Source organism: Chinchilla lanigera, unplaced genomic scaffold, assembly GCF_000276665.1.
Source record: "Chinchilla lanigera isolate Chin_1 unplaced genomic scaffold, ChiLan1.0 scaffold00048, whole genome shotgun sequence".
Lineage (NCBI taxonomy): Eukaryota > Metazoa > Chordata > Mammalia > Rodentia > Chinchillidae > Chinchilla > Chinchilla lanigera.
Window position 1 is genome coordinate 7,956,728 of NW_004955449.1, and position 16,757 is coordinate 7,973,484.

A 16,757-nucleotide genomic window follows, 5' to 3' on the forward strand; every position below is an offset into this window, starting at 1 on the left:
GTTTGCCAACTAGTTGTCCACAGCCTCTCACTTACACAGCAATCTCCATATCTCCCTAATTAACACCTTGCATCTGTTTTCACTTTGTCCTTTATACTGGTTGGTAAAAGCTTTCATGCTTGTAACTAGGAGAAAATTGAGATGAGATGCTCATCCCCATTTCAAATTCACCATGGTGGCTTATCTCAGTGCTCAATTTGACATCAAATTTTCCATCAGGTATCTCAGAAGGTGTAGTTATGGTAATAGCCACACATACAAAGGTAGGCACCTTCACTTTCCACTATTTTGAAAAGAAAGCTTGTTGATTTCTTTTTTTGTCCTTGCAACTCCCATGTAATCTTTACCAGAGATTACATTAGGATAGAGAGTTTCATTCATCAAATCACATACTAAATGACAGTGTGCCAAAAATATAGAGTGAATTGTGAAATGCAAATTATAGTTTTCCTGCCTAAAAATATGCAATATAATTACCATTCTGTAATTACTGATAGTCCTTAAATTATAGTAATAAGCAAATTTTCTAGTTTTATTTATGATCAAAAATTTTTCTACTAATGCAATAAAACACATACTTTCTTTAGTTCTTTTGAGATTGTTTTGCACATTCCTAGAAATATACTTTATTTCTCCATATAAAATTTTGATATAAAACAGTAAGCAGAAGAATAAGTTGTAAAACTATGCCACACAAAAGTGATCAGAAGTATTTTATATATTTTTATTTGCTGAAGCATGAATTAAAGGTTGGTATTTCTTGGGGCCTGGTCAATTATTTCTTTCTTCAGTGCTTTCTCTACGAAGAAATGTATTTAAGCACTGCTTCATATTATTTAGGTAAAAAGACAAACATATTTGTGATCTAATCCTTCCATTCAGTATGCTTATAGTCTAAAAGAGCAGAGAAAATTAGTATAAAGAGTGATCAGAAAAGAAAGAATGAGTAAATGGAGTAAGATTAAAAGTGGTCTTCCCAGAAAAAAAGTTACACAGTAGAACTCAAGAAAAACATCTGAAGTGGGTCTTTAAAGAATGCATAATATAATATTTGAGCTTGAGGACTGGCGTGAAGATAACATTTCTCTTTGGAAGGCAGGATAGCTTTATACTAAAATATAGATAGGCATATTAGTGATTGTTTATTCTATATAGAATTACTGATGACTGGGCCAGGTCATCACTCATTAGCTACTGATCCATGATAATAAAAAACAGAACTGTATGTTGATAACCAAAACTGAAGAATTTGAAAATTGCTGGTAGTACAGAATTTGAGAAGAATCAAAAATTATATTGTTGATATAATCTTAGATTTTAGAGTTACATGTTAAACTGATCTAATATTTTTAAATTTCTTTTTTTATTCATTAGGTTAGTTTACTCCCTTGAGAAGTTTAAAAACCATTAAGTTTTAGAAAGAACTTTAAAATAATAGAATATTTTAACCAGTGGAAGCCTGTATCAGGAAAATGATGAAGGCCATTAATCAAAATGAGATTTTAAATCAACTGTTTTATGAATATTTCTTTTCTAGCAAAATATAATGTTAGAGGTGATACAAAATGACTTTTATTTCAGTTTGTGACATCCATTAGATTATGATAAAATATCAGAGCCTTGTTATGATGTTTGATGGAAAGTTTTTATTCTATCTCTTCTCAGTGAAGTGAGCATATTATTGAACATGATCATATTATGCAAAAAGGACTCTCCTAGCACTTGCAAGGATTAAGGAGACTAATGCTATGAAACAGTCTTTCAGCTCCTCATGAATAACCCTATAAAGACACAAACACATGCAAACACAGATTTCATATTGAAATATATTTTTCAATGAGAATAAAGACCAAAATTAAAGTACTTTAGGATTTCTTGATAGTTATCAATTTTTAAAAATGATTCCTATTCCCACCCCCTAGAATTTTCTTTGACACAGTATTAACCTTCTGTTTTATCTTTAACATTTCTGACAAATTGTTTTGGGTGTGACACAGATCAGGTTGGGTCCCTTTTCCTCAAGGGTAATTTTGATTTTTCTAGACATGACCTAGGTGATTTTGTCCATAAAGACACTTAAATCACAGGTTAATTCAATTACCTTGTTGTTTCTCATATAAAATATTGTTTACATAAAACTTGAATGTTTTTTTACTTCTATAAAATTTATTTTTATTTGAAAAATGTTGAGTTAACCCGGACCCCTGTTCCAGAAGGGAGATTAGAAAGTTTTCTCATGAACAGAAATTTGCTTCAAAAGTAGAAATTGTCATGACCTGTTTTATAACCTCTCCCAGAATTAAAATAACAGGTAATAAAACCAACCAATCAGTATTATTATCTTATATTAGGTTTAAGGGACAGGCTGTACTTTATGCTTGCCACATTAAGGGAAAACTGGCTGGAAACTTGGACAGAATATTTCATAATGGGGGCTATGTAAGTATTGTATACTCCTTGTTTAACAAGTAATATTCATATTCTGGGGAAGTTAATAGAAAGATCTGGGCCTGACTGGTTCAGCATAATAAACAATACTTTGGTATTTTCATTCAATTTGTTTCTCATAGGTAGAAAATAATAACTAAGAGGTGAATATTAGGAAAAATGTTTAAGTTCAATAAAGGGAAATGGGTTAAACATCTCCTGATATAGAAATGAACTCAAAATGACAAAATTATCATGTTGCTGGGGGCATTTTTTCCTCCCCATGGTAACTTTTCCTGGGTGTAGTTGACCCTCTGCTCCCTAGAGTTCTCAGAAGCTATTATATGGAGACAATGGTAAGGAGTCTAGTTTGTATTGTGGACTATATTTTAGAAAATTGTCCTTATTTTCTTTCATTTCCTGTCTCTGCATTCCTCCACCCCCTTCCAACCTGATGCAGGTCCTCAACTTGTTCCTTGCTTTGTTATTGAGTTCATTTAGTTCTGACAATCTAACAGCAATCGAAGAAGACCCCGATGCAAACAACCTCCAGATTGCCGTGGCCAGAATTAAAAAGGGAATAGATTATGTGAAACAGATCGCACGTGAGTTTATTCTAAAAGCATTTTCAAAAAAGCCAAAGGTTTCCCAGGAGATAAGACAAACAGAAGATCTAAACAGCAAAAAGGCAAACTATATCTCTAGCCGTACGCTTGCTGAAATGAGCAAAGATCACATTTTCCAGAAGGAAAACGAAAAAAGCAGCATCTTTGGAAGCAGCATGGACAGAAACTTGATGGAAGAAAGTGATTATCAATCATTTATTCATAATCCCAGCCTCACAGTGACCGTACCAATTGCACCTGGGGAATCTGATTTGGAAAATATGAATACTGAGGAACTTAGTAGCGATTCTGACAGCGACTATAGCAAAGAGGTAAGATTGCTTTATACATGTACTTTCCTATTATTAACTTTCATGAAAGGAATAGACATTGCAGATGTCTACTGCATTCAGTTCTTTCAAATACCACATATATCGATCGAGAGTTTTGTGTGTGTGAAGTTTCGTCTAGTGAACTTTTCTTACTAATTTAACGTTTCCTAGCTGTATTTGAAACCGTCAGGCATCTTTGGGTCTTCTGAGCTTTCATCTCATGTTTGCTGCCAGTCAAAAGTCACATACCATCTCCATCTATAGGGTCTTTTGAATTCACCTCTCCTCTTTATTACCCTTGCATGCGCTACCTGCCTAACCATTACCAGTAGAGCTCCAACTGGTCTGTCTGCATTCATTTTCCATCTACTCTAGTACACTTAATAATGTGACTCAGATTCCACCCTGATTATGCCATGTTTTTGATGCATCCAGGATCACCAAAGCCCCCTAATTTTACACTGTGTGCATGTAGGAGCTTCATTTTAGGACCCCACATAGGTTTGACCAGTGTGTCCTCTCATGCTCACCTGCAGCTCCATTACCTGCACCAAACCAACTTCCTTCTAGGCCATAAACACTTGCTACCTCTGTGAATTTGCTTGTGATTTCCTTCTGCAAATCCTGTATATGTGCTTCAAGACACAGAGCTCAAATTCTTCCTCTGTGAAACTATTATTACCTAAATCATGGTATGCACTAATATGTGTAAATGAGTAATTCCCAAATTGCTCAAAGTGTAACCCATTGCATCCTTTTGAATCCCTGACCAAGTGGATGGACCCTCTGTCCCTTTGAATCCCACACAGTATTATAACTCTTCCTGATTTAAAAATGAGTATTGCATTTTAATTTTTTGAGAATTATGATATACATAAAATAGTACTGTAAACGCATGGAGAATAGGAAGTTCTTTAAAGTTTTGTCTCTTCCTTTCTTGCTTTTTATCTGTATATCTCTAAATGAGTCAAGGTATGTATTGAATTACATTTTATTGATATGAAATATAATAACCATATGTGAATATTATTCAGATTATTTTTGTCTCATTGCTTTAAAAGTTTCAAGATATTGTTGAAAAAAGCATTTTTATTTCTCCAGTTTATATTAGAAATTATTTGACAGATTTTTACCAAGTATCTTTTATTTTTTCAACCCTATTAAGACCTTCCCTCCATGAATTTATTGTGAATTTGGAAAGAAAGGTTTTATGGAATAACAATGATCAATACACAGCTATATGTGTATATATAAAATTGATATTATATATATTTATAATATGACCACTATACTTTGCTATTGAGTGATCAAATAACTAAATAAATTATGAATATATATTTCTAGGTAGCTGAAGAAATTATTTCATATATGACAAAGTAACAAATATGGTATGAAGCAAATTCTGATGTCATAGTGCCCATCTATCTTTTTTAATTAGTGTTTTCATTTGTAGAGTATTTGGTAACTGAAATACACCATTTTAAGCATCCATAAAATTACTTTGCCACCTGAAAATATGAAATTTAGTTCTCTCTGAGCTGAGTTCTCCAAAGGTCAGTGGATAATGTCTCCCACCTCTGGATTATTATTTGTTTTTTTTTTTTTTCTCATAAGCAATATGCTCACATTTAGTTACTCAAAAAGTATATTAATATTCTACTGCATTTCTTTGCTCTGCAAATGATAATTTACAAGAGCTAGAGGATGTAGTAAAGATTATGTACACTAATCTTTTAAAATCATTTAGCATAGTGTTTATGATTAGCAAATCCTTCAAAATGAGTTTTTGTTACTATCAGTGAAGGCATCATCATTACTGCCACGTAATTGTTCATTTTCTTACATAGTGACAGTGACTTACAGTTATGGACTTTGAAAATTTGTCCTTCTTCAAAGAAATTTTCTATTATATATCTCAATGTGTGCCATCTGAAGTCCACTCAAACCTCCTTGACATCCTACTAGAATTGAGCAATAGTTTCAAGACCTGTAGGAAATGTTACATAGCTGAGAATCATTAAACTGTGGCCATCTGTGAAAAATCAAGGTCCAGTGCCTTTCTTGTTATTTCAGATTAGATGTTCTAGTATGACTTTTGGGTTTTGTTAGTTGTTTTTTTTTTTTTGTTTTTTGTTTTTTTTTGTACCAGGAATTGAACTCATAACCTCAGGCTTGCCAGACAAGCCCTTTTTTAAAAAAAAAATTAAGATCACTAAGAAAATGCAAACTTCAAATAATTGCCTAAGACATCCAATCTTCTCATGTAGACATTCCCTGCTGTAATTCCCATAACATCCCCTCCCACTTTAGTTTCCAGATTCTTAAATTGCTTATTGCCTCATCTGTAACTTTCTTCTTTTTTGTCTTTCAAGTCTTTGAGATAATGTTTGCCACATTTCTGACACTTTATACACCAAAGAAGCTGGTCTTGAAGGTCTAATACAAAGTAACTTCTAGTTTTACACATACAGGTCATTTAAAACCTAACTACTAGAGTAAGAGTAAGGGTGGACAAGAATACAACTTCTGAAGAAAAGACACTGGCTTCAAGTTCTAGCTGTTATGCTTACTAAATATATGATTTTAAAAATTTACAAAATCTTGTTCTAGGTTATGTCTATGTAAAATAGAATTATAATGAAAATTACATGATTCAAATGAACAGTTCCTGTCAAAAAGTGTTCAAATGAACTTTACTTGAAGTATAGAATTAAGTACTTGTGCACACATACCTGACTATTAGACACAGAATTAAAGGAAGGTAGCATGATGTGGGCCAGTGGTCACAATTTCAGAATATGAAAAACATATGGAAAACTTGTTCCAAAGGCCTGTTCTGCACCTTATTCCCTAATTTCCCTGACAACACCTGGATGGAACTTCAGAGTCCACAGAAGCCTTACCAACAGTGTCCCAGGTGACCACTGTGAAGGATTGCATTTTCATGAAAAATGAACCTAACTTCCTCCCTGTCTTGGATTCCAGTTCTTGAGATACTGTGTTGGTCAATTGTCCTGTTGCTAGACAAAATAGCTGATACTTGGAATTTAAAGGAGGAGAGGTTTATTGGGTTTACAATTTTGGAGGATTTAGTCCATGGTAAGCTTACTTCAAGGCAAAAGTATCATGTTGGAAGAGCAAGGTGGAACAAAGATGCTTAGTTTATGATAGAGCAGGGGAACAGTACCAGGAACATATAGTAGCTACAGTCACCTCCATGACCCACCCAGACACACCTAGAAGCATGCTTTACTATCCACTGGATATTTTTAGGTCAATCAAGTTGATATAATTAAGCTAGCATCACAAATACCATTTTCTTTATTTAAAGACTGTCAGATATATCACTGGTTGCTTATTGAAGTACCTGAATTTTGAACAAAGGGAAAAAACTTCAGTGACCCTTGATATCTCTCCCTTTTCCCTCAAAACCCCTTTCTTTATGGCCTAGTGTCTCCTTTCCTAGTCTGTGGAGACATCTCAGTTCTTTTCTAGTGTCAACTCTCAGGAAAGCAGATCTCCTTTTTGAGGTAGAAAGTTAAAGATACCCTCCAGGATGAAGTAAAAATATTTTATAGTAAAGCATTTTACTAGAAATGACCAATGAAATGAGTTCAAGTAAAGGGCTTAGTCAGACATCTTAAAACAGTTCAGAGGAAACAATTGGCAGTAGAACATCCATAATATCTGTGATACAGTCTGTCTCACCATTGAGAAAGACACACTGTCATCTCAAATATACCCAAAGGAATAAGACTTGTCACTATTTCTCAGAACGTAGACACTGAATTGATGGTTCCTCCCATCAGCCTCCCATTGAGGTACAACGCAGCCCTCTAAACACCCTGCAAACAATGACATACAGCATAGAATTTTACTATTAGCTTTATAAGCCTCAAGTGAAGCATGAAATGAACCATGTCATTCAATAAATATTTATTGCAGCCTGCTATGTTCCAGGCACTGTGCTGAATTGTTGAAGGAATAAAATGTCCTGGTTTAAACCAGATGCAATAATTTAACATCAGGCTATATTTATAAGCTCAAATATAATAGCTCAGGGATATATGAGCTCATAAGCTCTTTCAAATATATACATTTCCTAGAAAGTATCATATTCCCTTTTTTGTTGAACTGATTTTTATACTACAATGTATTTATCTTGTCTGCATAACTATTGCTTTTTTAGTCATTCAATATTACTTGTTTACTTTTATATATTATAGTATTTGTTGTCTGCACATATTCACACCTGTGTATCTATCAGTATAAAGTACAATAATGCATTATAATAATGTTCCTTCATATAAACCATTGATAGCTATAACACAATCTGCTGAATCAAATTCAGGCCCTTGTGGTTATTACCTGAAACATTTTTCTCTGGTGAAAGAGAGGTTCTTAACCATACCAAGGCCTGTGCCAAGCTGACCTGTGACTTAGAAGCATCACCAAACCCCAGCTCACTGACTTTAAAGCTTCTCCTTTGTCAATGTAACTCACTATATTTTATAGAAAAATATTAACTTGGTATAATTCCATTTAAGAAAATCATATTACTTTCAGATTAATCTAAGTACTGAGACTATAAAGATCAAAAATTAATGTCTACTATGAAGTAGACATAGCCCAATAAATCAAAACTAACGAGAATTAGAATGCAATTAGCAATGCAATATTAGAATTCCAATGAATAAGCAGAAGGTATATAATACCAATATAATAATATTTGACCTCCAATTGCAAAATTAAGGAACAGAAAATAATTATTTGCCTTTCCATGACATACAATGTACTAGTTAAAAATTGTAGTTCACACTTTAAAAAGCCCCATACAAACCAAAGACTAATAGCAACTTTCTTTAGTCTTTTACAGTCTCAGTCATTTATAAATATAAATTAATTTTATGTACTATCTAGGGTTGTTATGAAGAGAAAAATTATATATTGGGAGTCTAGAGCACTGATGTATGTCTTTTTCATTGACTTTGTGTGAGTGTGCATGGGTGTGTGTGTGTTCACACCTGCTTTCGTCTTTTGCATCTAGGTCTCAAGTGTTGCATATAACAAGTGTCTTCTTCATATGGTTCCTTTAGTGTGATAGCCTTTGTGGAGCACTGTTTTTACTACTCTTAGTTATTATTATTCCCTTGTGAAAATGAATTTCTCCATAAATTATCATTACTATTCCTGTATGAAAGTTTCAAAAGAATTGTACAATGGTAGTTTTGTGGTCTAAGAGATGCAGACACTGGATATGACTTTGGAAAACTTATGAATCCATTATAATATCATATTTTGAAATCATAAAATAATCAGGAAGACTTTAATTTTTATGACATAAAAATAAGTTGAACAATAAGAAACTGCAAATATTCAATGACTGCTTATCTGCATAGAGATTTCATGGGACTCAAGGTACTATAAAGGGAATGAAAATGTAAAACACAAAGTTTATTAATATAATCCATTACTAATTTCATAAATATTATTTCACTAAGAACAGTTATTTCATTCATTTCTTGTATTTACATATAATATAGAATACATTTAAAAATTCTATGCCTATCTACCCAGCATAATGATAATCACAGAGTTCTCTCTCCTAAATTATGCTTGTCAAAATTTTGGTCTCCAAAAGGCCATGCTAAGACTCCATGTACGTACTTCAAAGGTAGGTAGTAAGAAATCATCACCAAAAGGATATTTATAGGGTAACAGCTTTCACCTATGATAAATATGCACTACTTATAATATAGAGCAGAACAAAGCATATCCCCTAACAGGACCATAATCCAGTACTTTGAGGAAGGGACTGTAATTCAGCTGAAAACAGGTGAAAAGAGATGACAGTTAAGCTAACCTAAAGTGTGGAGATAAACTCACTGGTCAGATATGGTGCAGAAGGAAATCTCAGACAGAGGAGCAAGCACTCATACTGTCCACTTGAATCACCCATGCGTTTATTCATCTATGAAAATTTGAAAGCCATTATCCTTGGAAAGAGTTAAATATGCTTTCTTGTTATGAAATGCATTTATTGTACTGATTTGATAAAAAGTTGTTTAAATATTTATAGTAATCAAGGTTGAATATTTTATAGCCCTTCACAGTAACTGTTTTTAATCACACTGTTAATGGGACTATCTCTCTTTAGATTTTCTTAACAAAGATTTTTCCTCATAGAGGCAGTTACTCTCTTCACCAAAAGGGAAATTGGGATTTTTACCTATAATAGAACTTTGGGAAATATAATAACCTTTTCCAGAAATGCATTTGCCTTGGCAAGATTTAGGTATAAGCTATGCTTGTGTTTTTTGAGGAAAGTGACCTTTGATCATTTCTTGCACAGATTACTTTTTAAAATCACCTTATATAGAGTTTTACTTGAACTATTTCCTTTTTCAGGTTGGTCCCAAAACTTTTGAAAAATCTTTACATCTTTATTTCATTTGTTCACTTGCCTAAAAACATTAATACTGGTTTGATATGTTTAATCAATGTTTCTAGTTCTTTATGTTCAGATAGATTTATAAATGTCAATTTGCTGAAATACTGTTTGGAATGTTAAAATTAACTGAATATAATTAATAATAGATCAAGAAATTCTACTTTTAGCATATGCTTTATAAATGATACATGTTTATTACCTATTTGTACATTATCTATTTTTGAATGTTGTTGTATTAAAGAGCAAACAAAGTAAAAGATTAAATTAGCACATTATAGTATTGATTAATTTCCTTAATAACAGAATTACATAATGTTTGATTTTTTTAAGTGTATGTTAAATAATATTTAATTATTGTGTTTTTAATATATCATGTGGCATTGGATATATGTCATATATTTTCAAATAGATAACTAATTTCCACTTACAGATACATGACATTAAACATCTTATATCACAGTTGTCTAACCTTTTTCATCATGCTGTCTTTCTAGATTTGAATACCTAACCTTATCACTCCTCACTCCCTTACCTCCTCAGGGGTAAAATCAAACCGGATCAATCAAGGCTGCAGCTCTGTGCTTTAACCAGAGATATGTGTGACCACTTTTACACAGGTTACCTAAAAAAAATCATACATATATGATATTTTTTTCAGTGTCTTGCATGTTGTCCAGCTACAAAATCTTTCTGCCTGACCCATTGCAATAAAATAGAAACATGTACAATTGTTCCATAGATGAGTGGACATCATAGCATGTCACCAGGGAAATTCCATCATTTTTTGTGGTTCTCTTGATGGCTTCCTCGATATATCACTCATGTCCTTAGGTGATTTCAAATGCATGATCTATAGATTTTTACTGGATGGATTATAAAAGTAAGATGCAGAATGTAACAAAAGCCATTCAGGCAACACTTATTTGGAAAACCTTTGAATTTTTAAATTGAGTAGATTAAGTCTCTACTGAGAACAAATTTTGTGGTCAAAATAGCTCAGTGATGAACATAAAGTCTCAGAGCAGGTAAAGATCACTGTAGTATTAGCTCTAGATTTACAAATAAGGAAATTTAAAGTGCATGTAATTCAGCTGTTTTCTGTGTGTTCATCTAGGAAGTTGGGTGCAGAACTACAGTGCCCATTTCTAGTATAAACTTTGAATACATTTGAAATGATTTTAAACAGGGTGTTTAGTAAGACTATTTTTTCTAACCAGTTCAGTAAGGTACATATGATTTTATTTTCTCATGTGTAAATTTTATCAATTGAAAGTGAGTAGACTGTGCCAATGCATGAGTGACAAGTATTTGAAGTGTTTAATTTGGCTTCAGGAGCAATATTACTCACTGATGAAAATAAGTTGCTGGTTATATGCATAGTCATAGGGGGCTCTGTGAGCTAGGTTTAAGTACAGCATATTACAAATGGAGCTATAAATCTAGATGTCAATAGTAGATAAATCATTATTTCTAAAATTAAGAATACTAATACAGACCACTTCATCTATATTTCTAAGTAAAAAATAAAATATATAATAATATTTTGTTGTAATTTTATTAGAACTTGTTGAATGAATTCTAACAGTTTCTTGTGGGGAGAGATCCACTATAAAAATCTTGCCTTTTTTATAATCCACTTCATATTTTAATTTCTCTGTCGTTGTGAAAATGTTTGCATTTTTGGTTATCCATTGTGAAATGGAGAAAGCAAAACTTCATCCTGAAAGCCACAGACCCCAGGGATAATAATGCTAATATTTTATGCTTAAAAATACGTTAGTGTTCAATTTATTTGAGTTTTTAGTTTAGTTTTGTTTTGTTTTTGGTATCGGGAATAAACTCAGGACCTTGCACTTGCCAGACAGGTGCTTATGCCACTTAGCTATATTCCCGGCCCATGTTCAGTTTATTTGAAGTTAACTTTAAAGGTGTTTTTAATAGACTTCTTTATTTCAAGTTGGTAGTGACCTAGAAACAATATTCTTGATGAAAGCTATTACTGCACAACATAGGAGATTTCCTTTAATTATAGAGTTGTATCTATATAGATATATAGGTATAGATAAAAACATAACATTTCAGAAAATTGATTTTAGAAATATACTTACATGCATCTACATATACATATAAATGTTGTGAATTCATATTTTTTTTTTACCAAATGGCTATTAGAAAAGATGAGATACATGTTAACAAATGTCCATTCACTTGATTAAAACCTCTAACTCTGAGTGCTTTAAATGTAAAGTGACTTGAAATATAGCACTTTGGCAGAAGCTGTCTACATGAACATTAGAAGACATACATTTCCCATGTAAATTTTGTATTTTACCTTATATTTTTAACATTAGAAATTCACGTTTAAAAATGCGTATTTATTCCATTCACTGGAATTCCTTGGCATTCACTCATAGTTTTTCCTATCTTCATAATGGGTAGTTTGGGAAGGTAGCCAAATGGTTCTAAAGTGCAGGAGTTTTGATTTTTATTTTTCCATCTGGAATTATAAACAAACATGAGCTTAGAATCTACATGTTAGCCGCACAGTCTACCTTCAGGCTTGCCTAAGTTCTAATGTTCCAGCAGGTCTACATAGTAGCAATCTTTAAATATGTTTCCCAAGTATTTATAATACTTCTCATTTGACCTGCCATATCCAGACTTCTTAAATATTCATTTCCTGAAAAGAGCTTAACAGTTCTGTGACAGAGTGCAGAACTCTCAAATGCTCGTGGATGCTTTACATTCTAAATAATTATTGTTGAGGTTCCCTTCCCTTTTCCTCAGAAACCAACTCTAAGATGGTAGTGCACAGCCTGGCTAAGAAATCTGCATCCAGTTTGGCCTCCTATCTGACAAATTTTGTTGTTTACGTTTAATTTTATATTCAAGATCTTGTCATTACAATTAATGTAATCACATTATTGGAGGTAAAATGCCTTAGGAAGAAGACTGTCAGAACTAGGGAGAATTTCACTGAAACCAGTATTTCATCAGTTTTGAATTTCCCTGGTGGTAGCTGAGATTTGATTTGCTCATTTCTATAGCACCTCAGAGTATGTGCCATCTGACCGTGTGAGAGAACTGGATTTCCTGCTGAATGAACAGCTGCTTCCCAAGAGTCTGCATAGGTTTCTCCAGGAGCAATAAAAAGGGAACAGTAATAAAAGAAAAATTACATTTTCTTACCCTTTATCTTTTTAAAGCAGGAATTTAGTTGCTCATAATTAGGATATGACCAAACAATTTACTGCAACTTGCAAGTAAACAGATAATTTTCTGCTAAGTTATTAAGTAGTGTGAAAATCCAAACAAGAAAGTACCAGTGAGCAAGAATATCTGAAGTACTTTTTAATGTGGGACATCACATTTTAAATAGAATCTTGAGAACTTTCAGAGGGATTAGAAAAAAGATTGAGAGCTCAGTGAAGTAAACCAAAGAAAGTATAATTGCACTCAAGGTGAACAATAAAAATCTTAGATGATGTCCAGTTTTTATTTTTAAAAAAAGCTACAACATAATGCTTATATTTTTCCAGAAGAAATATAACAGCAAGGCAGAGAAAAATTATTTTCTGTTCTAACCAGAAAACAATATTTAAAATTCAAATTTTTAAAATTGGAAATCCCGAGACTCCTACCCAGTAGAGTGATCTGTAGAATTCTGAAGGTTTTTGATCTGTATTCTGTCTTTTCTTATTTTTCTCCTTAGTGATTCGTGAACATCATATGCATCATAAAATGCATCCTAAATTAAAAGATGGGTTAACATTCATCTAATAAAAATGCTTTCCTTGGTAACTAACAAAGAAATTTTGCTAGTCACTACTATTTCCCATACTTTTTCTTTTATGCCAATTCCTTCTATTTGTTTTTTAAAATTTATTTTAAAAGTAAAAGAAGGAAAGCATATTAACAGACAGACATCCATTTACAGAATAGCATAAGAACAATACAAGCAGTAAAGAGTTATGGACAAAGTGGTAGGAAATTAATAAAGGTTGTTATATTACATATTGATATCTTCAAAGTGGTTTCTCAGGAAAACAGAGATATGCAAGATTGATCAAATAAGTAATCATTAACTGTTCCTTTCAGTAAAGTGATACAAGTCAGTAGTACAGCTATGTTAACTAACCTGTATATACCTACACACATAATTTCCCCTTCTTTCTTTTCTCTTTTCCCTCACCCCAGTTGCTCTTTACTTTTGAGCATTTTCCTTTCATTTCACAATGTCTATCAAGCCTCCTAATTTTTATTCACTATTTCAGGTTCTTATACTAGTGAGACAATACGTTGCTTACATATGGAGGTCTGATTTATTTCACTTATGACTATGGTCTCTTGTTGTGACCATTTACCTGAAAAAGCCTCTAGTTTATCTTTCTTTATAGCTGAGTAATATTCTATTATGTAAAAGTGCCACAATTTTTTGTCCATTCCTCAGTAGATGGACATTTGGGTTGCTTCCACAATTTAGCAATTACAAATTGTGCTGCTCTAAATGTGGGTACACGTATATCCCTGTGATATGATGTTTTCAGATCTTCTGGGAAAATACCCAGAAGGGGAATAGCTGGGTTGAATGGGACCTCTAGACCTCATTTGCTGAGGAATCTCCAAACTGATTTCCACAGTGCTTCACCAGTCTGCATTCCCACCAGCAGTGGACAAGAGTTCCTATTTCTCCACAGCCTCACCAGCATTTGTTATTGGTTGACTTCTTAATGATAGCCATTCTTACTGGGGTGAGATGAAATCTCAGTGTTGTATTAATTTGCATTTCTTGAATAACTAATGATGATGAACGTTTTCTCATGTATTTATTTTCCATTTGTATTTCTTTATCTGAGAAGTGTATATTCATCTTCAATACCCATTTTTGGATTGGGTCTTTGAATTTGAGGGGGCTGATGTTTTGTAATTCTTTATATGTTCTAGAAAGAAGACTTTTGTCCGAGGGACAGTTGTTGATTCTTTCAAGTATTTCACCTGTGGTTTGGTTTTTGTTCATGAACTCTCTGCCTACCCGTATGTCTTCAAGATTTTTACCTACTTTCTCTTCCAACAGATTTAGTGTTTCTGTTTTTATATTGAGATCTGTGATCCATTTTGACTTGAGTTTGGTGCATGGTGATAGACTTGGGTCTATTTTCAGTCTTTGGCAGGTGGCAGGCCAATTTTTCCAGCACCATTTATTAAAGAGGCTAACTTTCTTCCAGTGACTTTGTTTGGCCCCTTTGTCAAAAATTAAGTGGCTGAGTGTGTTTGTGGTTGTGGCTGTTTCTTCCAGTCTGTTCCATTGATCCTGAGGGCTGTGTTTTAGCCAGTACCAAGTTGATTTTATTACAGTAGCTTTGTAGTATAATTTCAGGTCAGGGATTGTGATTCCACTGACTTGTCTTTGTTGCCCAGGATTACTTTTGCTATTCTAGGTCTCTTCTGGTTCCAGATCAATTTAAGGAATGTTTTCTCTGTGAGGTAGATCTGTGAGGTATGCTAATGGTAGTGGTAGTTTTAAACTATCACTTCCTTCTATTTGATTTACTTCTCTTAAACTTCTTGCTGTTAATGTATCTTTGTTTTGATACTGAAATAAAATAACTACTCATTAGAGAATATCTTCCTTTTGTTATGTGAAATTGTTGTACAGAATGTACTTTCAAGTTAATATAGTAGAGATGGAAGTAGCCATCCTCTTTGGGAAAGGTTTTCACTGAGTTCTGTGTTTACAGTGCTGCTGTGTTTCATGGTTTTCTACATTTGAGTGTCAGATTGCAGCGTCATTAGATGATCTTACTTCACAGTTCTCAGAACAAGAAATGGCCAGTTAGCATTAACTACTGTAATAGCAATGAAATAGTCTTGTAGTGTTAATGCTTATTTTAAGAAATGTCAATAGTAACTTTTAAGAGACCAGCTTAGGGCATTTTCTAATATGACACACATTTAACCATCTCTCTAGAAAACATGCCTTCAAAGCAATCCAAAGGAAATCCTTGAAGAATAATAACACTTTTAATTTGATCTTATTTTCAACAATAGACAGGGGCTTCTTAGCTACATAAGTTTACACTGAAGGTAAAGAGTGCTTATAAAACTACCCAGTTTTTGGATGCGTACTGAGGAATGTGGAAAGACACATATAAAGAAGATATATCGCATATGTACATATATGTGCATGCATGCACGTGCTATGTGATGGTTACCTTGAGAAAGTTGAATTAAGGAAAGAGCAAAGGAGAGTTTAATTTTTCAGTATTATGCATTCAAAATTTTGCTCCAAATCTGTCACTTTCATATAAAATAAAGAATATTAGAAAGTCCAGGCAGTTAAAACTAGATTATTCAATAAAAAGGGAAGCATGCTAACCCTGACACAGATCCTAGTCCTAATAATAATGAGTCCATCTTGTTGGCTTATATTTAGCTTTATTTCATTTATATGTAGACTTCCAAAGATTAAAAATTATCTCTGTTGATAAATGGTAAAGAGGAAGTATGCTTTATTTTATATTAAAAATCAGACTCCTGGGGGGAAAGTATTTCAAAATGGCCTAACTATAATGAAAATGAAATTTCCTTATACCAAAGTATTCATTTCCTTTTTGTTAATATAGTGCAGGTATTCACACATTTTGAAAATCACAAAGAAAGCTATGAAAAATGATTCAATTTATAAAATGTAAATACAATTAATCATATCAGATATGGTTGACATGATCTCCTCTGTATAGTAAAAGAAAGTTTCATTACTTAGATCTACAGATACCACCAATAATAATTAAGCAAATTATACCTCACTAAGAAATTTAAATGAAAGATACTACCCTATCTATTAACAACATTCTTTTAAAATGCTTTTAAGAGGATAAACTATCAAGACTGCATAAATTAAGCCTAAAGCTGTCTGTATTTCTAGAGTACACACCATACACA

The 16,757-nt window shown here is 32.9% G+C and overlaps 1 protein-coding gene across 1 annotated transcript in view; it reads left to right on the top strand.

Moving 5' to 3' along the window:
* Scn9a (sodium channel, voltage gated, type IX alpha subunit) overlaps positions 1 to 16,757 on the top strand; it is a 159,414-nt gene that overhangs the window by 98,572 nt on the left and 44,085 nt on the right. The window contains exon 17 of the mRNA XM_005393289.2: positions 2,888 to 3,364. Within this exon, the coding sequence (XP_005393346.1) occupies positions 2,888 to 3,364 (477 nt within the window). The remainder of the gene's footprint in view (positions 1 to 2,887; positions 3,365 to 16,757) is intronic.